Below are 23,819 nucleotides of genomic sequence, written 5' to 3'. Positions count from 1 at the left end.
AGTGCGAGAGTTGAATTGGCTTTGGGGATACCTTGGTTGTCGGTTGTCGGTGTGTGGTCGTTGATAGGTAAGGAACAAGGAATATCACATTAAGTAGAACCCTTAATGTCTGTGCTCTTGACATTCATCAGTAGTTGACTTTAAAGCTAGACAATGTCTGAATCACTGTTGTAAAATATTGTAATTCTCCTATCTAGCTTATCAAAAGAAACATCTTGATTCGCAGTTGTGTATGTCTATGCTATATGCCAAGCATACGATTACGTCATGTTTTTATTTATAAAAATATATTTATCAAAATGCGAAGCAGTCAGTAGGAGAGCAGATTAAAGGGACCTTGGCAAATAAAACGCCAAAGGAACGCACGATATTCAGCACTGCGCGTAGCTGACAGTGTTTAGAGATCAGCCTGGCCACATTGTGATTCAAGTTGACCTTTGAAGGCGGCAGCTTTAGATTTGCCTCGAGTCGACACGACTTTACTGACATCGACATCGACTCCGACCCTATTCAGCACATCAGTCAGCACGTGCTCCTGGCAATGCCCATAACACACACAACGCGTGCAGAATGTAAAAAATCGCTGATAAGTTATTGAGGATGGTCTCTTGTGATGTGCTGTGGCGTGTGGCATACAAACATCTACAAACAAAAGAGAAGTGATGAGAAAAGGTGCAATTTGGTCGAGCAAAGACTAGGCAACGCTGTATCGCGAGCAGACTTTAGATACCTCAAAAAAGCGGCTAAGATTAGACTTCAACAAATCTGGTATATTAGTTTTACTCTTTGAGACATCTAGAAAAGTTTAGATCAAAGTTAGTATTTTTTAACTAAAACAAACCCTACGAATTTAAATTGTGGTAAATTGTTTGGTTTTGTGCGAACCAACTAACTCCCTTCTATAAAAGTATTGATAAAAGCGAGGTAATTCGTTATGTAGACTTATTTGTATGCGTGTGAGTGTAAAATGACATTTTAATGTGCCGTTATATTTTCATTATTGTTGCTGTTTGTACCGTTTGATGGTAGCATTGGCAATGGCTTCACTTGCACCTCCACCTCTTTTTTTTAACGTATTGGGTGCCATGCGGACTGGCAGCAAGCTTCGAGCGTTTTGTGGCAACATGTAAAATCCATTTATTTTGACATGAAGCACATAAATCTATATTTGATCCATTTCTTTCTTTCGCTCAACGCTTACGCGCAGCAGACAGAGGAAAAAGGTGTGAAGTCATTTCCTTGCTATCAGAATTTTCCCCATCTTTTTTCTCGTACGTCTTGTTTGGAAACATAAGTATAATAGTGAATTGGCAAAAGAGTAGTCGGCTTGTAAAATATCCTACATAAACATTGCTAATTGATAGAATAGTAGTGTCATATAAAAAATACGACAAGTATTCAAAAAATTAAAGTGAAATTTTACGATTTCTTATGCTTATTTGACCGGATACATACAAATAAAATATTATCACAAGGGTTGGCCAATTTGATATGTAAAGTATAAATGTTTCTCGCTGTTTCACTACTATTTTTGAGCATATAAATATTGCCATTTTGCCATATCCGGACGAAGCAGACGTAAATGTTGGTGTTGAATCATCATGTGGGTTTAGCTCAGCTTGCTCTTTTATGATTAATTATATTGCTTTTGTCCTGCTACTGCTACTACTGCAATGTCTTTTGCAGCACGTTATCGTACTTACGTGAGTGTGAGTTGTTATGTGCGGGATAGGAATTGCGTCCTGTGCATTGATATAGGTGCTCTCGTTATACTCTGTATCAACGCTTACTTACAACAAATGCATGTAATGGCAATTACAATAGTTCCTTGCAATACAATCATGCGGTTCCACAGCCCTGGTCGAGCACACATACATTTCAATGTACGAACATGTAGAGAATGAAGATGTATGTGCGGTTTGCTTTTTGTTCATTTGTATTGGTGTCATTTGCAATAATAACTAAAGCGACCGTTCATTGGAGTTGACATTGTCTCAAAAGTTAAGTTGGCTGTGGCCACATAAACTTACAGCTTGTAAATGTACATATGTGGGTGGGTGTGTGTATGCTGTATGGGTCCTAACGAAATGCAATTATAAGTCTGGCATTGCACTTGTTATCATGTATCACGCAATACATTAAATTAAAAGAGCACTCATAACTGCAATTTCTAATCTGTTGCTTACTCTAGGGATGATATTCTTGCAATTGTTTTCGTTCAACACGAAGCTAGCTTAGGTGTTTTTGTCTTATTAACATATTATATTGAAAAAATACCGATCAATCTACATTAAATTCATAGTATAAAAATATAATAAAATAAAAGACAGCCAAATATGGAATTTGAGAAACATGTTGGATTCTCCAAACACGCCGTGGTACCAAAAATTGAACTAGCTTATCAGGCGATGCAAAAGAAGAATAAGAAGTCTCACAGTAAGAAAAGCTTAAAAAATTCCACAAAGCGTCAACCACAAAAATGTCCAAGTATTCAGAACATTTGGCGCAAGACGATCGTGCTAACCAAAGTTAAGCATAAAGCTAATTTACCTAGGATATTTACTCCAGACCGCATAACTGGATTGCCACTTGATTACGAGCGTACGGTATCAAAAATTATGCATTATGTTAATCCGCAGGCTTCAAATAGTCCTAGCCCGGATCAGTTGATAGAGGAATTCCTAACTCAAACACTAGCTGGTTATTTGAAGAACTACACATGCTGCGACCAATCTTCGTTGAAAAAACATATGCGCATGATTTTACAAATTCAGGGACCAAATGTAGCACAAAGTTACCATTGCAATGATGAAGAGCTGTTCGAGTTTCATTGCGCCTGGTTAGTATGTTGCATTAGTTTTATTTAAAAGACTGCGAAATTTATATTCAAAAATTTTATTTTATAGCAAGCGCAAGCCCATCCCACCTGTCAATATAGTGCCAATATATGGAAGTAAATTCAATTACAACAATCTGAAGATAAAAAGCAATTAGAAAGCCTTCTTACACATGACTTAAACTCGGCTCAAATGAAGCACAGTAAGGTCTTTAAATTGTTGTTTCATATATGTATATGTGTATTTCGACATATCTACATGCAATCAAATCAAATAACATTGCCTACAATGTGTGAATCATATTCATGATGTATGAGTCGAAAGAAAATGAGAAAATTGTGGAACTATTAGTATTCAAAGAAATGTGCATTCTCCGATTTTCTTTTAATACAACATTCCCCATTATATAATTGACAAACATTTTAAATTTTAATAATTGAGTACTGCCTTAACATTTCGTTTACTGTTATTGTAACATATGCCAATCTAGCATAATAACCTATTATTTAGCCAATAACTCGAGCAATGGGTAGTAATAATATACTTCAGTTTATACAAAGTTGCTCCACTCATATTTTCTCGCTATCAGCTGCGAACGACGGCTAAAAAACCAGGAGCAACGCATTGATGTCAATGATTGTGATGAGAGCTCTTATCATGATTTGGAGCAGTCGCAGACATTGGTGAGCAATAGGCGGGGCAGGGCGCTATAGCGCCACTTGAGTCAGATGGGCTGTGTCATTTTACATTGTCTGAACAAGTACTATTGTAGAGCACTCGACAGATACAGCGATGCTTATACATATATCTGCTACTAACTATATAGCACAGATCACTTCTCGATCTTAATGGGTATCTGTGAGTGTTAACGCTGTTAAGCATCAAACAAATATGCAAGGTACTGCCTGCCATCATTTTCATGTCCTCTAATTTAAAATTTAAAAACGATTCTCTGAAATCTTTAAACGCAAAACTTGGACGATTTTCAAGTTCTGAAATCTAAAGAAAATCACGGCAACATAGTTATACATAGTATATTTACATAACTGAACTCAAATTTAAGTGCCCAAAAAGGTACACTGCAATCATCACTAACAGCTACAAAATATTGTTGCAAAAATAATGAAAGTTCATGCGACTTAATATTAAAAGCTTATTTAACATATAATGGACTGCTTTTGTAGAAAGCAATCGTTGTTGGAACTTTCAATTAATATTAACTAGTCACATTTGATGAAGCAGTAAATCTCTGTGCTCGCAAATGTAATAATAAGCGATGGCTTTATTGTTTAATCAGCCTCTAAAGTTTTGACACAAAATTTTGGTGCAAAGTTGACACAGATAATGTGTCAAATTTAGTGACATGCCTTAAAGTCATTCTTTGTGTTACTTTTTTTTTATTGTATCATAACATTTAAACAAGTAAGAAAGCTTCAGTCGAGTGTGGTTGACTGTGAGATACCCGCTACTACGAGTTTACATACTATACATATCCTGTAGGCACAAAGTTATAATTCTACCTTCTAACCTGTGGGTAGCGGGCATAAAAATGTTCGGGTACTCAAAACTCATGCTGACAAAATTGTTTTGCGACAATTATTCAACCGATGAAATTATTTTGGATTTTCAGTCAACTTTGAAGGCATCGTTGCGACCTGCTTTTTTTTAGATCTTGGGTGGAATGGTTTGGGTTAAATAAACAAAACAGCGCTAAACAGCAAAGCCAAAAGCAAGGGCAAGGACAAGACTAACGGAAAGGAATCGGCAATAGCACTAGATTTCACCATCGACTCGTCACGATGGTCACCATTGTTTTGCTGTCATCAGAATTGTCCTCCTCAAAGCCTAAGAGCAGGACGAAACAGTTGGTATCGTTGGTTGGTACCGATGCTGCTTTTGACGTTCGACAATATTGAGATATCGTCTCAAGTGTAAATTGTTATTGACACTTTGCGTATCGTGTTCTTTAGGCGGCATACGCACCAACAGTATCATCAATGTCAATGCCACACCATTTTTCTTTTCTCTCCCTACGTCCGGTTCTCACTCCAACAACGTTTTCGCAAATTCGCTCTTTGTTGCTCCTGAATCTTTTCATTGTATGCTCGCACTTTTGTTTAGTTTGTGCATTTGAACATCAACTGGCCAGCCAGCTTGTGCTTTACTTCAGTTATTAAACAGAGTTTCTTTTTTTCTTTACAAAATAAGACTTACTTCCAAAACCTAAAAAAAATGGCCAAAACTTTAAAAAATCCATTGGATATGGCCGAGATAGAGCATGTTTTCGAAAACGGACATTCGTTTTTTAGCCATAGCTCTGCCAAATCCTTAAGGATCTAGCAAGGATGCACACTTTTGTAATCAAAACAAACAGGACTATCGATTGGCATTCAAAGATTTTAAGGATAATACCAAAAAGTGCACTTGAAATTTTTTCAAGGGGTAGGTGTAGAAAAATTGGCAAAATTTCAGAAAATCCGCCGTATCTCGGCCATTTGAAAGACGATCGGGATGTCCTTTGGCAGAAGGATAGCTCTTTTAAATACAAACCGATTGACATACCAAAAAGGACGAATGTCCTGTAAGCAACAAAGTTACAAGGACTTTTTTGTTCAGAGAAAATAGCTTATATCTCGGCTATATCCTGTGCGATCCTTGCCGGACTAGTGTCAATCGAAGTTTCTTGGCAAGGACTATTATCCTGCCAAATTTCATCCCAATCGTCCTTGCGGTTCTCTAGATATCCTGGAATTTGTGATTTCGGGCGGTTTTCTTCGGCCCCCGGACTGAAAAATTAGAAGTGTTGGATCCTTAGATGACCCCATACTTTTTTGATGCCGATCGATGGAGTTCGTCCTTGCGATCCTGGCAATATATGTCCTTTGAAAACGCGCAAGGATATGGCCGAGATATAGCTTGTTTTCGAAAAAGGACATTCGTTTTTTAGCCATAGCTCTGCCAAATCCTTAAGGATCTAGCAAGGATGCACACTTTTGTAATCAAAACAAACAGGACTATCGATTGGCATTCAAAGATTTTAAGGATAATACCAAAAAATGCACTTGAAATTTTTTCAAGGGGTACGTGTAGAAAAATTGGCAAAATTTCAGAAAATCCGCCGTATCTCGGCCATTTGAAAGACGATCGGGATGTCCTTTGGCAGAAGGATAGCTCTTTTAAATACAAACCGATTGACATACCAAAAAGGACGAATGTCCTGTAAGCAACAAAGTTACAAGGACTTTTTTGTTCAGAGAAAATAGCTTATATCTCGGCCATATCCTGTCCGATCCTTGCCGGACTAGTGTCAATCGAAGTTTCTTGGCAAGGACTATTATCCTGCCAAATTTCATCCCAATCGTCCTTGCGGTTCTCTAGATATCCTGGAATTTGTGATTTCGGGCGGTTTTCTTCGGCCCCCGGACTGAAAAATTAGAAGTGTTGGATCCTTAGATGACCCCATACTTTTTTGATGCCGATCGATGGAGTTCGTCCTTGCGATCCTGGCAATATATGTCCTTTGAAAATGCGCAAGGATATGGCCGAGATATAGCTTGTTTTCGAAAAAGGACATTCGTTTTTTAGCCATAGCTCTGCCAAATCCTTAAGGATCAAGCAAGGATGCACACTTTTGTAATCAAAACAAACAGGACTATCGATTGGCATTCAAAGATTTTAAGGATAATACCAAAAAATGCACTTGAAATTTTTTCAAGGGGTAGGTGTAGAAAAATTGTCAAAATTTCAGAAAATCCGCCGTATCTCGGCCATTTGAAAGACGATCGGGATGTCCTTTGGCAGAAGGATAGCTCTTTTAAATACAAACCTATTGACATACCAAAACGGACGAATGTCCTGTAAGCAACAAAGTTACAAGGACTTTTTTGTTCAGAGAAAATAGCTTATATCTCGGCCATATCCTGTCCGATCCTTGCCGGACTAGTGTCAATCGAAGTTTCTTGGCAAGGACTATTATCCTGCCAAATTTCATCCCAATCGTCCTTGCGGTTCTCTAGATATCCTGGAATTTGTGATTTCGGCGGTTTTCTTCGGCCCCCGGACTGAAAAATTAGAAGTGTTGGATCCTTAGATGACCCCATACTTTTTTGATGCCGATCGATGGAGTTCGTCCTTGCGATCCTGGAAATATATGTCCTTTGAAAATGCGCAAGGATATGGCCGAGATATAGCTTGTTTTCGAAAAAGGACATTCGTTTTTTAGCCATAGCTCTGCCAAATCCTTAAGGATCTAGCAAGGATGCACACTTTTGTAATCACAACAAACAGGACTATCGATTAGCATTCAAAGATTTTAAGGAGAATACCAAAAAATGCACTTGAAATTTTTTCAAGGCAAAATTTCAGAAAATCCGCCGTATCTCGGCCATTTGAAAGACGATCGGGATGTCCTTTGGCAGAAGGATAGCTCTTTTAAATACAAACCGAATGACATACCAAAAAGGACGAATGTCCTGTAAGCAACAAAGTTACAAGGACTTTTTTGTTCAGAGAAAATAGCTTATATCTCGGCCATATCCTGTCCGATCCTTGCCGGACTAGTGTCAATCGAAGTTTCTTGGCAAGGACTATTATCCTGCCAAATTTCATCCCAATCGTCCTTGCGGTTCTCTAGATATCCTGGCATTTGTGATTTCGGGCGGTTTTCTTCGGCCCCCGGACTGAAAAATTAGAAGTGTTGGATCCTTAGATGACCCCATACTTTTTTGATGCCGATCGATGGAGTTCGTCCTTGCGATCCTGCCAATATATGTCCTTTGAAAATGCGCAAGGATATGGCCGAGATATAGCTTGTTTTCGAAAAAGGACATTCGTTTTTTAGCCATAGCTCTGCCAAATCCTTAAGGATCTAGCAAGGATGCACACTTTTGTAATCACAACAAACAGGACTATCGATTGGCATTCAAAGATTTTAAGGATAATACCAAAAAATGCACTTGAAATTTTTTCAAGGGGTAGGTGTAGAAAAATTGTCAAAATTTCAGAAAATCCGCCGTATCTCGGCCATTTGAAAGACGATCGGGATGTCCTTTGGCAGAAGGATAGCTCTTTTAAATACAAACCGATTGACATACCAAAAAGGACGAATGTCCTGTAAGCAACAAAGTTACAAGGACTTTTTTGTTCAGAGAAAATAGCTTATATCTCGGCCATATCCTGTCCGATCCTTGCCGGACTAGTGTCAATCGAAGTTTCTTGGCAAGGACTATTATCCTGCCAAATTTCATCCCAATCGTCCTTGCGGTTCTCTAGATATCCTGGAATTTGTGATTTCGGGCGGTTTTCTTCGGCCCCGGACTGAAAAATTAGAAGTGTTGGATCCTTAGATGACCCCATACTTTTTTGATGCCGATCGATGGAGTTCGTCCTTGCGATCCTGGCAATATATGTCCTTTGAAAATGCGCAAGGATATGGCCGAGATATAGCTTGTTTTCGAAAAAGGACATTCGTTTTTTAGCCATAGCTCTGCCAAATCCTTAAGGATCTAGCAAGGATGCACACTTTTGTAATCAAAACAAACAGGACTATCGATTGGCATTCAAAGATTTTAAGGATAATACCAAAAAATGCACTTGAAATTTTTTCAAGGGGTAGGTGTAGAAAAATTTTTCAAAATTTCAGAAAATCCGCCGTATCTCGGCCATTTGAAAGACGATCGGGATGTCCTTTGGCAGAAGGATAGCTCTTTTAAATACAAACCGATTGACATACCAAAAAGGACGAATGTCCTGTAAGCAACAAAGTTACAAGGACTTTTTTGTTCAGAGAAAATAGCTTATATCTCGGCCATATCCTGTCCGATCCTTGCCGGACTAGTGTCAATCGAAGTTTCTTGGCAAGGACTATTATCCTGCCAAATTTCATCCCAATCGTCCTTGCGGTTCTCTAGATATCCTGGAATTTGTGATTTCGGGCGGTTTTCTTCGGCCCCCGGACTGAAAAATTAGAAGTGTTGGATCCTTAGATGACCCCATACTTTTTTGATGCCGATCGATGGAGTTCGTCCTTGCGATCCTGGCAATATATGTCCTTTGAAAATGCGCAAGGATATGGCCGAGATATAGCTTGTTTTCGAAAAAGGACATTCGTTTTTTAGCCATAGCTCTGCCAAATCCTTAAGGATCTAGCAAGGATGCACACTTTTGTAATCACAACAAACAGGACTATCGATTGGCATTCAAAGATTTTAAGGATAATACCAAAAAATGCACTTGAAATTTTTTCAAGGGGTAGGTGTAGAAAAATTGGCAAAATTTCAGAAAATCCGCCGTATCTCGGCCATTTGAAAGACGATCGGGATGTCCTTTGGCAGAAGGATAGCTCTTTTAAATACAAACCGATTGACATACCAAAAAGGACGAATGTCCTGTAAGCAACAAAGTTACAAGGACTTTTTTGTTCAGAGAAAATAGCTTATATCTCGGCCATATCCTGTCCGATCCTTGCCGGACTAGTGTCAATCGAAGTTTCTTGGCAAGGACTATTATCCTGCCAAATTTCATCCCAATCGTCCTTGCGGTTCTCTAGATATCCTGGAATTTGTGATTTCGGGCGGTTTTCTTCGGCCCCCGGACTGAAAAATTAGAAGTGTTGGATCCTTAGATGACCCCATACTTTTTTGATGCCGATCGATGGAGTTCGTCCTTGCGATCCTGGCAATATATGTCCTTTGAAAATGCGCAAGGATATGGCCGAGATATAGCTTGTTTTCGAAAAAGGACATTCGTTTTTTAGCCATAGCTCTGCCAAATCCTTAAGGATCTAGCAAGGATGCACACTTTTGTAATCACAACAAACAGGACTATCGATTGGCATTCAAAGATTTTAAGGATAATACCAAAAAATGCACTTGAAATTTTTTCAAGGGGTAGGTGTAGAAAAATTGTCAAAATTTCAGAAAATCCGCCGTATCTCGGCCATTTGAAAGACGATCGGGATGTCCTTTGGCAGAAGGATAGCTCTTTTAAATACAAACCGATTGACATACCAAAAAGGACGAATGTCCTGTAAGCAACAAAGTTACAAGGACTTTTTTGTTCAGAGAAAATAGCTTATATCTCGGCCATATCCTGTCCGATCCTTGCCGGACTAGTGTCAATCGAAGTTTCTTGGCAAGGACTATTATCCTGCCAAATTTCATCCCAATCGTCCTTGCGGTTCTCTAGATATCCTGGAATTTGTGATTTCGGGCGGTTTTCTTCGGCCCCCGGACTGAAAAATTAGAAGTGTTGGATCCTTAGATGACCCCATACTTTTTTGATGCCGATCGATGGAGTTCGTCCTTGCGATCCTGGCAATATATGTCCTTTGAAAATGCGCAAGGATATGGCCGAGATATAGCTTGTTTTCGAAAAAGGACATTCGTTTTTTAGCCATAGCTCTGCCAAATCCTTAAGGATCTAGCAAGGATGCACACTTTTGTAATCACAACAAACAGGACTATCGATTGGCATTCAAAGATTTTAAGGATAATACCAAAAAATGCACTTGAAATTTTTTCAAGGGGTAGGTGTAGAAAAATTGTCAAAATTTCAGAAAATCCGCCGTATCTCGGCCATTTGAAAGACGATCGGGATGTCCTTTGGCAGAAGGATAGCTCTTTTAAATACAAACCGATTGACATACCAAAAAGGACGAATGTCCTGTAAGCAACAAAGTTACAAGGACTTTTTTGTTCAGAGAAAATAGCTTATATCTCGGCCATATCCTGTCCGATCCTTGCCGGACTAGTGTCAATCGAAGTTTCTTGGCAAGGACTATTATCCTGCCAAATTTCATCCCAATCGTCCTTGCGGTTCTCTAGATATCCTGGAATTTGTGATTTCGGGCGGTTTTCTTCGGCCCCCGGACTGAAAAATTAGAAGTGTTGGATCCTTAGATGACCCCATACTTTTTTGATGCCGATCGATGGAGTTCGTCCTTGCGATCCTGGCAATATATGTCCTTTGAAAATGCGCAAGGATATGGCCGAGATATAGCTTGTTTTCGAAAAAGGACATTCGTTTTTTAGCCATAGCTCTGCCAAATCCTTAAGGATCTAGCAAGGATGCACACTTTTGTAATCACAACAAACAGGACTATCGATTGGCATTCAAAGATTTTAAGGATAATACCAAAAAATGCACTTGAAATTTTTTCAAGGGGTAGGTGTAGAAAAATTGTCAAAATTTCAGAAAATCCGCCGTATCTCGGCCATTTGAAAGACGATCGGGATGTCCTTTGGCAGAAGGATAGCTCTTTTAAATACAAACCGATTGACATACCAAAAAGGACGAATGTCCTGTAAGCAACAAAGTTACAAGGACTTTTTTGTTCAGAGAAAATAGCTTATATCTCGGCCATATCCTGTCCGATCCTTGCCGGACTAGTGTCAATCGAAGTTTCTTGGCAAGGACTATTATCCTGCCAAATTTCATCCCAATCGTCCTTGCGGTTCTCTAGATATCCTGGAATTTGTGATTTCGGGCGGTTTTCTTCGGCCCCCGGACTGAAAAATTAGAAGTGTTGGATCCTTAGATGACCCCATACTTTTTTGATGCCGATCGATGGAGTTCGTCCTTGCGATCCTGGCAATATATGTCCTTTGAAAATGCGCAAGGATATGGCCGAGATATAGCTTGTTTTCGAAAAAGGACATTCGTTTTTTAGCCATAGCTCTGCCAAATCCTTAAGGATCTAGCAAGGATGCACACTTTTGTAATCACAACAAACAGGACTATCGATTGGCATTCAAAGATTTTAAGGATAATACCAAAAAATGCACTTGAAATTTTTTCAAGGGGTAGGTGTAGAAAAATTGTCAAAATTTCAGAAAATCCGCCGTATCTCGGCCATTTGAAAGACGATCGGGATGTCCTTTGGCAGAAGGATAGCTCTTTTAAATACAAACCGATTGACATACCAAAAAGGACGAATGTCCTGTAAGCAACAAAGTTACAAGGACTTTTTTGTTCAGAGAAAATAGCTTATATCTCGGCCATATCCTGTCCGATCCTTGCCGGACTAGTGTCAATCGAAGTTTCTTGGCAAGGACTATTATCCTGCCAAATTTCATCCCAATCGTCCTTGCGGTTCTCTAGATATCCTGGAATTTGTGATTTCGGGCGGTTTTCTTCGGCCCCCGGACTGAAAAATTAGAAGTGTTGGATCCTTAGATGACCCCATACTTTTTTGATGCCGATCGATGGAGTTCGTCCTTGCGATCCTGGCAATATATGTCCTTTGAAAATGCGCAAGGATATGGCCGAGATATAGCTTGTTTTCGAAAAAGGACATTCGTTTTTTAGCCATAGCTCTGCCAAATCCTTAAGGATCTAGCAAGGATGCACACTTTTGTAATCACAACAAACAGGACTATCGATTGGCATTCAAAGATTTTAAGGATAATACCAAAAAATGCACTTGAAATTTTTTCAAGGGGTAGGTGTAGAAAAATTGTCAAAATTTCAGAAAATCCGCCGTATCTCGGCCATTTGAAAGACGATCGGGATGTCCTTTGGCAGAAGGATAGCTCTTTTAAATACAAACCGATTGACATACCAAAAAGGACGAATGTCCTGTAAGCAACAAAGTTACAAGGACTTTTTTGTTCAGAGAAAATAGCTTATATCTCGGCCATATCCTGTCCGATCCTTGCCGGACTAGTGTCAATCGAAGTTTCTTGGCAAGGACTATTATCCTGCCAAATTTCATCCCAATCGTCCTTGCGGTTCTCTAGATATCCTGGAATTTGTGATTTCGGGCGGTTTTCTTCGGCCCCCGGACTGAAAAATTAGAAGTGTTGGATCCTTAGATGACCCCATACTTTTTTGATGCCGATCGATGGAGTTCGTCCTTGCGATCCTGGCAATATATGTCCTTTGAAAATGCGCAAGGATATGGCCGAGATATAGCTTGTTTTCGAAAAAGGACATTCGTTTTTTAGCCATAGCTCTGCCAAATCCTTAAGGATCTAGCAAGGATGCACACTTTTGTAATCACAACAAACAGGACTATCGATTGGCATTCAAAGATTTTAAGGATAATACCAAAAAATGCACTTGAAATTTTTTCAAGGGGTAGGTGTAGAAAAATTGTCAAAATTTCAGAAAATCCGCCGTATCTCGGCCATTTGAAAGACGATCGGGATGTCCTTTGGCAGAAGGATAGCTCTTTTAAATACAAACCGATTGACATACCAAAAAGGACGAATGTCCTGTAAGCAACAAAGTTACAAGGACTTTTTTGTTCAGAGAAAATAGCTTATATCTCGGCCATATCCTGTCCGATCCTTGCCGGACTAGTGTCAATCGAAGTTTCTTGGCAAGGACTATTATCCTGCCAAATTTCATCCCAATCGTCCTTGCGGTTCTCTAGATATCCTGGAATTTGTGATTTCGGGCGGTTTTCTTCGGCCCCCGGACTGAAAAATTAGAAGTGTTGGATCCTTAGATGACCCCATACTTTTTTGATGCCGATCGATGGAGTTCGTCCTTGCGATCCTGGCAATATATGTCCTTTGAAAATGCGCAAGGATATGGCCGAGATATAGCTTGTTTTCGAAAAAGGACATTCGTTTTTTAGCCATAGCTCTGCCAAATCCTTAAGGATCTAGCAAGGATGCACACTTTTGTAATCACAACAAACAGGACTATCGATTGGCATTCAAAGATTTTAAGGATAATACCAAAAAATGCACTTGAAATTTTTTCAAGGGGTAGGTGTAGAAAAATTGTCAAAATTTCAGAAAATCCGCCGTATCTCGGCCATTTGAAAGACGATCGGGATGTCCTTTGGCAGAAGGATAGCTCTTTTAAATACAAACCGATTGACATACCAAAAAGGACGAATGTCCTGTAAGCAACAAAGTTACAAGGACTTTTTTGTTCAGAGAAAATAGCTTATATCTCGGCCATATCCTGTCCGATCCTTGCCGGACTAGTGTCAATCGAAGTTTCTTGGCAAGGACTATTATCCTGCCAAATTTCATCCCAATCGTCCTTGCGGTTCTCTAGATATCCTGGAATTTGTGATTTCGGGCGGTTTTCTTCGGCCCCCGGACTGAAAAATTAGAAGTGTTGGATCCTTAGATGACCCCATACTTTTTTGATGCCGATCGATGGAGTTCGTCCTTGCGATCCTGGCAATATATGTCCTTTGAAAATGCGCAAGGATATGGCCGAGATATAGCTTGTTTTCGAAAAAGGACATTCGTTTTTTAGCCATAGCTCTGCCAAATTCTTAAGGATATAGCAAGGATGCACACTTTTGTAATCACAACAAACAGGACTATCGATTGGCATTCAAAGATTTTAAGGATAATACCAAAAAATGCACTTGAAATTTTTTCAAGGGGTAGGTGTAGAAAAATTGTCAAAATTTCAGAAAATCCGCCGTATCTCGGCCATTTGAAAGACGATCGGGATGTCCTTTGGCAGAAGGATAGCTCTTTTAAATACAAACCGATTGACATACCAAAAAGGACGAATGTCCTGTAAGCAACAAAGTTACAAGGACTTTTTTGTTCAGAGAAAATAGCTTATATCTCGGCCATATCCTGTCCGATCCTTGCCGGACTAGTGTCAATCGAAGTTTCTTGGCAAGGACTATTATCCTGCCAAATTTCATCCCAATCGTCCTTGCGGTTCTCTAGATATCCTGGAATTTGTGATTTCGGGCGGTTTTCTTCGGCCCCCGGACTGAAAAATTAGAAGTGTTGGATCCTTAGATGACCCCATACTTTTTTGATGCCGATCGATGGAGTTCGTCCTTGCGATCCTGGCAATATATGTCCTTTGAAAATGCGCAAGGATATGGCCGAGATATAGCTTGTTTTCGAAAAAGGACATTCGTTTTTTAGCCATAGCTCTGCCAAATCCTTAAGGATCTAGCAAGGATGCACACTTTTGTAATCACAACAAACAGGACTATCGATTGGCATTCAAAGATTTTAAGGATAATACCAAAAAATGCACTTGAAATTTTTTCAAGGGGTAGGTGTAGAAAAATTGTCAAAATTTCAGAAAATCCGCCGTATCTCGGCCATTTGAAAGACGATCGGGATGTCCTTTGGCAGAAGGATAGCTCTTTTAAAATACAAACCGATTGACATACCAAAAAGGACGAATGTCCTGTAAGCAACAAAGTTACAAGGTCTTTTTTGTTCAGAGAAAATAGCTTATATCTCGGCCATATCCTGTCCGATCCTTGCCGGACTAGTGTCAATCGAAGTTTCTTGGCAAGGACTATTATCCTGCCAAATTTCATCCCAATCGTCCTTGCGGTTCTCTAGATATCCTGGAATTTGTGATTTCGGGCGGTTTTCTTCGGCCCCCGGACTGAAAAATTAGAAGTGTTGGATCCTTAGATGACCCCATACTTTTTTGATGCCGATCGATGGAGTTCGTCCTTGCGATCCTGGCAATATATGTCCTTTGAAAATGCGCAAGGATATGGCCGAGATATAGCTTGTTTTCGAAAAAGGACATTCGTTTTTTAGCCATAGCTCTGCCAAATCCTTAAGGATCTAGCAAGGATGCACACTTTTGTAATCACAACAAACAGGACTATCGATTGGCATTCAAAGATTTTAAGGATAATACCAAAAAATGCACTTGAAATTTTTTCAAGGGGTAGGTGTAGAAAAATTGTCAAAATTTCAGAAAATCCGCCGTATCTCGGCCATTTGAAAGACGATCGGGATGTCCTTTGGCAGAAGGATAGCTCTTTTAAAATACAAACCGATTGACATACCAAAAAAGACGAATGTCCTGTAAGCAACAAAGTTACAAGGTCTTTTTTGTTCAGAGAAAATAGCTTATATCTCGGCCATATCCTGTCCGATCCTTGCCGGACTAGTGTCAATCGAAGTTTCTTGGCAAGGACTATTATCCTGCCAAATTTCATTCCAATCGTCCTTGCGGTTCTCTAGATATCCTGGAATTTGTGATTTCGGGCGGTTTTCTTCGGCCCCCGGACTGAAAAATTAGAAGTGTTGGATCCTTAGATGACCCCATACTTTTTTGATGCCGATCGATGGAGTTCGTCCTTGCGATCCTGGCAATATATGTCCTTTGAAAATGCGCAAGGATATGGCCGAGATATAGCTTGTTTTCGAAAAAGGACATTCGTTTTTTAGCCATAGCTCTGCCAAATCCTTAAGGATCTAGCAAGGATGCACACTTTTGTAATCACAACAAACAGGACTATCGATTGGCATTCAAAGATTTTAAGGATAATACCAAAAAATGCACTTGAAATTTTTTCAAGGGGTAGGTGTAGAAAAATTGTCAAAATTTCAGAAAATCCGCCGTATCTCGGCCATTTGAAAGACGATCGGGATGTCCTTTGGCAGAAGGATAGCTCTTTTAAATACAAACCGATTGACATACCAAAAAGGACGAATGTCCTGTAAGCAACAAAGTTACAAGGACTTTTTTGTTCAGAGAAAATAGCTTATATCTCGGCCATATCCTGTCCGATCCTAGCCGGACTAGTGTCAATCGAAGTTTCTTGGCAAGGACTATTATCCTGCCAAATTTCATCCCAATCGTCCTTGCGGTTCTCTAGATATCCTGGAATTTGTGATTTCGGGCGGTTTTCTTCGGCCTCCGGACTGAAAAATTAGAAGTGTTGGATCCTTAGATGACCCCATACTTTTTTGATGCCGATCGATGGAGTTCGTCCTTGCGATCCTGGCAATATATGTCCTTTGAAAATGCGCAAGGATATGGCCGAGATATAGCTTGTTTTCGAAAAAGGACATTCGTTTCTTAGCCATAGCTCTGCCAAATCCTTAAGGATCTAGCAAGGATGCACACTTTTGTAATCAAAACAAACAGGACTATCGATTGGCATTCAAAGATTTTAAGGAAATACCAAAAAATGCACTTGAAATTTTTTCAAGGGGTAGGTGTAGAAAAATTGGCAAAATTTCAGAAAATCCGCCGTATCTCGGCCATTTGAAAGACGATCGGGATGTCCTTTGGCAGAAGGATAGCTCTTTTAAATACAAACCGATTGACATACCAAAAAGGACGAATGTCCTGTAAGCAACAAAGTTACAAGGACTTTTTTGTTCAGAGAAAATAGCTTATATCTCGGCCATATCCTGTCCGATCCTTGCCGGACTAGTGTCAATCGAAGTTTCTTGGCAAGGACTATTATCCTGCCAAATTTCATTCCAATCGTCCTTGCGGTTCTCTAGATATCCTGGAATTTGTGATTTCGGGCGGTTTTCTTCGGCCCCCGGACTGAAAAATTAGAAGTGTTGGATCCTTAGATGACCCCATACTTTTCTAATGCCGATCGATGGAGTTCGTCCTTGCGATCCTGGCAATATATGTCAAAATTTCAGAAAATCCGCCGTATCTCGGCCATTTGAAAGACGATCGGGATGTCCTTTGGCAGAAGGATAGCTCTTTTAAATACAAACCGATTGACATACCAAAAAGGACGAATGTCCTGTAAGCAACAAAGTTACAAGGACTTTTTTTGTTCAGAGAAAATAGCTTATATCTCGGCCATATCCTGTCCGATCCTAGCCGGACTAGTGTCAATCGAAGTTTCTTGGCAAGGACTATTATCCTGCCAAATTTCATCCCAATCGTCCTTGCGGTTCTCTAGATATCCTGGAATTTGTGATTTCGGGCGGTTTTCTTCGGCCTCCGGACTGAAAAATTAGAAGTGTTGGATCCTTAGATGACCCCATACTTTTTTGATGCCGATCGATGGAGTTCGTCCTTGCGATCCTGGCAATATATGTCCTTTGAAAATGCGCAAGGATATGGCCGAGATATAGCTTGTTTTCGAAAAAGGACATTCGTTTCTTAGCCATAGCTCTGCCAAATCCTTAAGGATCTAGCAAGGATGCACACTTTTGTAATCAAAACAAACAGGACTATCGATTGGCATTCAAAGATTTTAAGGAAATACCAAAAAATGCACTTGAAATTTTTTCAAGGGGTAGGTGTAGAAAAATTGGCAAAATTTCAGAAAATCCGCCGTATCTCGGCCATTTGAAAGACGATCGGGATGTCCTTTGGCAGAAGGATAGCTCTTTTAAATACAAACCGATTGACATACCAAAAAGGACGAATGTCCTGTAAGCAACAAAGTTACAAGGACTTTTTTGTTCAGAGAAAATAGCTTATATCTCGGCCATATCCTGTCCGATCCTTGCCGGACTAGTGTCAATCGAAGTTTCTTGGCAAGGACTATTATCCTGCCAAATTTCATTCCAATCGTCCTTGCGGTTCTCTAGATATCCTGGAATTTGTGATTTCGGGCGGTTTTCTTCGGCCCCCGGACTGAAAAATTAGAAGTGTTGGATCCTTAGATGACCCCATACTTTTCTAATGCCGATCGATGGAGTTCGTCCTTGCGATCCTGGCAATATATGTCCTTTGAAAATGCGCAAGGATATGGCCGAGATATAGCTTGTTTTCGAAAAAGGACATTCGTTTTTTAGCCATAGCTCTGCCAAAGATTTCAAAATGTTTTTGAAAAAGAACATTCGTTTTCTGGCCATATTTCCTAAAGGATTTGGCAGCTATTTCTTTGTCAAAAGGATAACTAGTAGAATCGATCTGCTTTCAAAAATTTTTAGAAATTGAAATTAAATAATAAATATATTTAAATTATAGGCTTTATCTTTTATTTTGCGGTATGTAAATATTTTTGTATTATTATGTAAAAGAAATAGTGATATTGAAATACATAAATAATAAGATAATGAACTTTAAGTTTGACTTAGATGTCTCTTAATTAAGCCTAATTACAATTTGTAAAATAGAGCGATTTTCAGATATTGTCTTAATCGCCACATTTTAGGAATTTTGCTTATCAGAGTTAATACTGGAAGCCAAAATTAGCGCGGTCTGACGACACGGTACGGTCACTGATTTTGTGTTGATCATCACATTTATTGGCACTAGAGCTATTATGCTTCCAAATTTAAATATTCATTTGTGTGTAAACTGTAAATGTCCTTAAGTTAGATGAAGATGGCTGAGGTTGCATTGGGATAGTAAGACCGTGGTCACCTCGCCGAACCAGTGAAGTGCACAGTTTAACATCGGTTTTGGACCTTTGGGCGAGGCACCCAAGCACCCTGAGCAACCCATGGCGTTCATTTGGTTCGTTGTGCTTCATTCATTAGCTTGGTTTCCGTTTCCGCTTCATTCAATTCTCTTGATGCCTTTGCTGCGACTGACTTAATGCCATTGACGTGGATGAATGTTGTACTGTGCTATGTTGTGTTGAGCTTGTGCTGGATGGCTGCCCTTTCCTTCTGGATAACTGCCTCTAGCTGCCTGTTGTTTATGTATTTCTATGAGGCCCTCGCTAAAGTTCTTTTGGAGGATGCCCTTCCATTGCCATCAGCTCACTCTATTTCGCAATTCATTTTCAATTTATCTGGCCTAATATCGACATGCTTTTAGGTTTGCTTTGCTTTCGACCTCGTAACTGACTTAACTGGTTGACAGAATAAACGGACTTTAAATGAATTGGTAGAGATGTTTTCTAGTTACTTCGGTTTTGGTCCTGGTTGATACTATGTTAGTGTTGCCAACTGTCGAAAATAGAATTAAGCAGATATTATACAGATTCATGCAATGGTAAATGTGTGAAGAAATTGTTTTTCTTGTTTAGATAAAAATACCTTTTTTCATTGAGTATCTTAACTTAGGACAATTAATTCGTACAGAATATAATATCGCAATTACCATAAGAATGATTGATCTATTACATCGAATAATTGTAGTGCATATTTTGCTAACAAAAAAGAATTTGGGAACATATAAGAATGTGTTTATAATATTTGCAAGAATTATAGTAGAATGGAACCATTCTGCAATTTAAGAATTACAGTTTTGCCAATTTGACTGTTACTCAATGTAATTCTTTTATTATATTCTTATAGTACCGAATTGTTTTATGTTTCAGAAACTGTTCAAAAGACTCTACATCTTTGCTTGGTATTGTTGTATTTACCATGTGGGTCACGTTGTCATCTGACTTATACAAAATGCAAATAAAATTTTTCCCGGACAGGCTAACCATTTTGGAGGTAAAAGTGTGTATAGAATGTGAGACAGAAATGCAAAGCTCACGACATCGCAAAGTCAAACACGTGGCTGTAATGGAATGGAGGGTAAATATCCAAGTCACAATTTACGGACCAACACGATGAACAATTGATCTCCCAGGTAGGAGAAATAGTTGTGTGAGCTGAATATTATTAGTTAGTATATCATAATATGGTTGGTAGGATTTAGTTTGTGGCAATAAACAAAATCCTTTCAATGAAGTTGTGATTCGTTTGTCCTGCTTGTAACACAGCTGCCCATATTGCGAGACTAAACACTTGCACATCCTCTCTGTGTGATTAAGGTTTACTGATTCGCTATTGTTGTTGTTGTTACTTGTGTTGTGAATTTGTTAAGCTGAACTCAACCCAGCTGTCCATCTGCAACTTTGTTGATTTCTTTGGCGCAGGACCGGTTGCTTTTATTATATTTTATTATATTTGTTGTTATGTATTCCCTTCCAATTCTGTTAAGTTTTCCCCAATCGAGTTTCCTTTTTTCTTGTGGATAAATGTGAGTGGTTGTATATGTTTGTGTAAGTGGCTACGTCGTATCTATGTTATATGTGGGCACTTGGCATCGCTTGCGACATCCATAATATAATATAATTATTTGTATTAAATTCTGGTAACCAATAAATGGAATTGCAGTCCGAGTAGGTCTCCTAACATCTCTATCATTACCACTGTAAAATGTAAGGAGGCAAAATAGGATGAAGAGTGACACTAATACAATTGAAAATTTGTAGAATGCCGTTTTTGGTCCATTCTGGAAAGCGCTCCAAATTGAATTAAAACTTGGGTTCTTTACTCCCTTTTACTCTTCCCCAATCTATCTCTTTCTGTCATCTCTTTTAATATAGCTATTTTCTTGAAGCTTGTCCTGTATCGTTATACTTTGATGTTGCTGTTGGTTTCGTTGTTACTGTACTGTTGCTGGGTTGGATTGGGTTAAATGCGCTTATCTGGACCGCAAACAGTTTTGCTTTTGTTCAAGCTCTTGGCTGAACTCTAACTCGAACTAGCAAAACCGTGGGATAGCAATGGTTGAACATCAAGAATTTCTTGAAATGTACATAATTGAATTTTGTATATCAAACTTTCTGTGATAAAATGTGGTTAAGTGCAGGTAATTTGTAATTTGTCAAAAAACTCTTCACACACTGTTCACAAACTCGCTAGAAATGTAGAGGAGCACAGTCCTTTGACACTTCACTTGATGCAAAAATCATTTTTCTGCTGCTATTCGAAAAAGTGGTAGACCTCTCGAATTGCACTCTGGTGACTGTTGACTGGCAAAGACTGACAAAGATAGATGGTCACAGTCATTGTGCAATCAGCGACTGCATTATAAGAAGTAAAATAAGCTTTGCATACTTTGCTTTACTTTGTGCCACCTTACCGTGCCTTGGCTCGCTTTCAGTGTTAAGCGATTCAGTAAAACTTGGCGCCGTCACAGATAAAATATTTGTACTTATTTTCCAATTTAAGTCTTCTTTACATCACTTCTGTATTTTTCTTCCGTTCGCTCTTTCTTTCTGATTCTGATTTTGATCTTTTTGATAGTCAGTGTTTAAGTGATTGGAATTTTGTTTAAATCTAATTAAATCTAGGAATTATAATCCTAGCTCTGTATCTGCTATAGTAAGACATGCCTCCACGCATCATATATCGAGTAACCGCAAAAGCACCGTCTTTGAGTGCAACGAAATTGGACTGAATTACATATTGGGTGGGACTCGCAGTGATTTTTCTATAAAAACGCATTACAAAAAATAAAAATATTAACGGAGCCCAAATTTATGTCTAAAATTTCATTTTTTTTATTTTTAGTTCAAATTTAAATTCGCAAAAATTGGAGCTCAAATTAAATTCAACTGGTCTAAAGACCTCGAAATCGACGCAAGTTGGCAACCATATTGTCAGACAACTTAAAGAACCTGTGAAACTTGGCAAGGGCGTTGGTCAGCTTTGGCACTGCAAACAGCGACAGCAGCATCAACAATAAGCTCAATTCACTGAAAATTTGCAGTTCGCAAATGGCCACAAACATAAACTACAGCGAGAGAAGAAAGAGTCAACTTACTAAATCGGACCGTAAACAGCAAAACTAGGAGCATCAGAATAACGATTGGCATTGCTAAATAGGCCAAGATGTCGTTGTTGCTGTCGATGAGCATATTACTCAACAGGCAAGTAAAGTACTGCGCACCCTAAAATGAAGTATCGTAACCAGCCTCTTAGATGAATAATACAAGCGATATTTAGAACATTTACAGCTTAACAATGCCTGGCACTTTGGCATATCGATTTTTCTTTAGATTCTGCTGTGGTCGCATTTTCCACAAAGACGCAATCTATTCGCATTTTACTGGGTTATATGTGTTGACTGGTTTTTGGCGGTGTCGATATATGTAAATAGTGAATGGCTGATTCACTGTGTGGCAGCTCCAACTACGACTACAAATACAACTTTAGCTATTCACTCACACGTCTGCTCAATTAAAACTGGAAAGTTATTCGACCATAAATGCTGCTGACTTGCCCACCGATGCTGTTGCCTCTTCATTAATGGTGGCAAAAGAATGAGAGATGAAATGAAATGAAAGACGAGCTACCTTTTTCTAGTTGCAGCTACCTGGATTTTTTTTCTATTATTATTTTTCATTCATTTATCGGTATTAGAAAAAACACTTTTATATACTTAAACAAAAAGCAATTATGACTAAAGCGGTTAACGAAATTTTCTATTATTTAATGTAACGCAATATCGCAAAGTGAAAAATCAACCAAGAAACACACAAGAACTTCTAAATACAGAAAACACATATACTAGATACATACAGAACTTTTCCTTGGCTTTTACTTACTTATATATTTGTAGAGCTACTTTTTGGGCCCCTGGCGATGACAGTCAAAGTCGAAGTCGAACAATGGTTGCATGTAAGTACGAAGGGTTCAGTCAACTTGCTCAACAAAAAGCCGTAAAGATGTTTAGCGTTTAAAGTTAGAGAGCGCCACAAGCTATTTGTTGGATTGTTTAGTGTGTTTACTCTATTTCGGTACATGAAAGTAAAATTAAACTGGCCAAGCGCTTGTAACTTATAAGGCATTAAAGGAAGATTTACATTACAGAACGAGATCTAACATTGGCAAATAACACATTTCTATATACAAGTGTGAAAATAGAGCGTGCATTGTTGTGAATGTATATTATGAACGTATACAAAAATGAGGACTTGACTTTAAAAAAAAAGTATCGACCATGCAATTCTTAACCCAAGAATGCAGAACAGGTTGAGGCTGTAGGCTGCAAGCTGCAGCGCTGCAGTAAAACTGTCATGGTGACCTAAAGCGACAACAACAGCACAAAAGCAACAGCAACAAAGAATGAAAAACAATGCGCAAGAGCACATATTTTGTTTAACACTTATCTCCCAGTTTCGCTGTGAACTCAGTGCAAAAGGCAACTGAATAGATTAAGTACACAATGGGGTTAAGGGAGAGAGAACTCTGAAGGTCGCAGGTCACGTGTTTACCACAGATAACATTATATAGTACTAGTAAAAGACAAATTAATTATACATAAAATTACTAATAAAAAATCGGATTGAAAACATATAATGAAAGAAATTCATTTCATCACATACCCTGGGCTTAAAGAAGATCTAAAGTAGCAAATCAGCATGCGCCTTTTAAAACGTAAAGCAAATTCAAGCTCAACCAATCGAGGTACTTGAAAACGGATATTGGGCGAGAACTCGTAAGGGATAAAGTCAGACCAAACGAAGCAATTTTCCTGATGACTGCATTTATACAAAACTGCTAGACATAAACAAGGCATGCCTTGTCCCAATTACAGTGAGATGGAGGAAGTAGAGCCAAAATTGGAATG

General features: G+C 38.9%; 1 protein-coding gene and 1 long non-coding RNA gene across 3 annotated transcripts in view; one reads left to right on the top strand and one right to left on the bottom strand.

Annotated features, from left to right (window-relative positions):
* The first annotated feature begins 2,253 nt into the window (after window positions 1-2,253).
* On the top strand, window positions 2,254-22,115 carry LOC117565507 (uncharacterized). 2 transcript variants are annotated; one of them, XM_052003368.1, is made up of 3 exons: window positions 2,254-2,528; window positions 2,640-2,839; window positions 2,907-3,273. In XM_052003368.1, the coding sequence occupies exons 1-3, from the start codon at window positions 2,337-2,339 to the stop codon at window positions 2,992-2,994; spliced, it is 480 nt and encodes a 159-aa protein (XP_051859328.1). In that variant the 5' UTR covers window positions 2,254-2,336; the 3' UTR covers window positions 2,995-3,273. The 2 variants fall into 2 exon arrangements, with proteins under 2 accessions (XP_051859328.1, XP_034100531.1); XM_034244640.2 differs by adding an exon at window positions 21,758-22,115 and having other exon boundaries at window positions 2,255-2,839; window positions 2,907-3,039.
* The window catches only part of LOC117565510 (uncharacterized), a 37,834-nt gene continuing 32,516 nt past the window's right edge, over window positions 18,502-23,819 (bottom strand). Inside the window, exon 3 of the long non-coding RNA XR_004571884.2 lies at window positions 18,502-19,408. This is a non-coding gene — a long non-coding RNA (uncharacterized LOC117565510). The remainder of the gene's footprint in view (window positions 19,409-23,819) is intronic.

The sequence above is a fragment of the Drosophila albomicans genome, chromosome 2L, assembly GCF_009650485.2.
Source record: "Drosophila albomicans strain 15112-1751.03 chromosome 2L, ASM965048v2, whole genome shotgun sequence".
NCBI classification, from domain to species: domain Eukaryota; kingdom Metazoa; phylum Arthropoda; class Insecta; order Diptera; family Drosophilidae; genus Drosophila; species Drosophila albomicans.
Note: the sequence above shows the minus strand (reverse complement) of the source record. Positions and strands in the feature narration are given on the sequence as shown.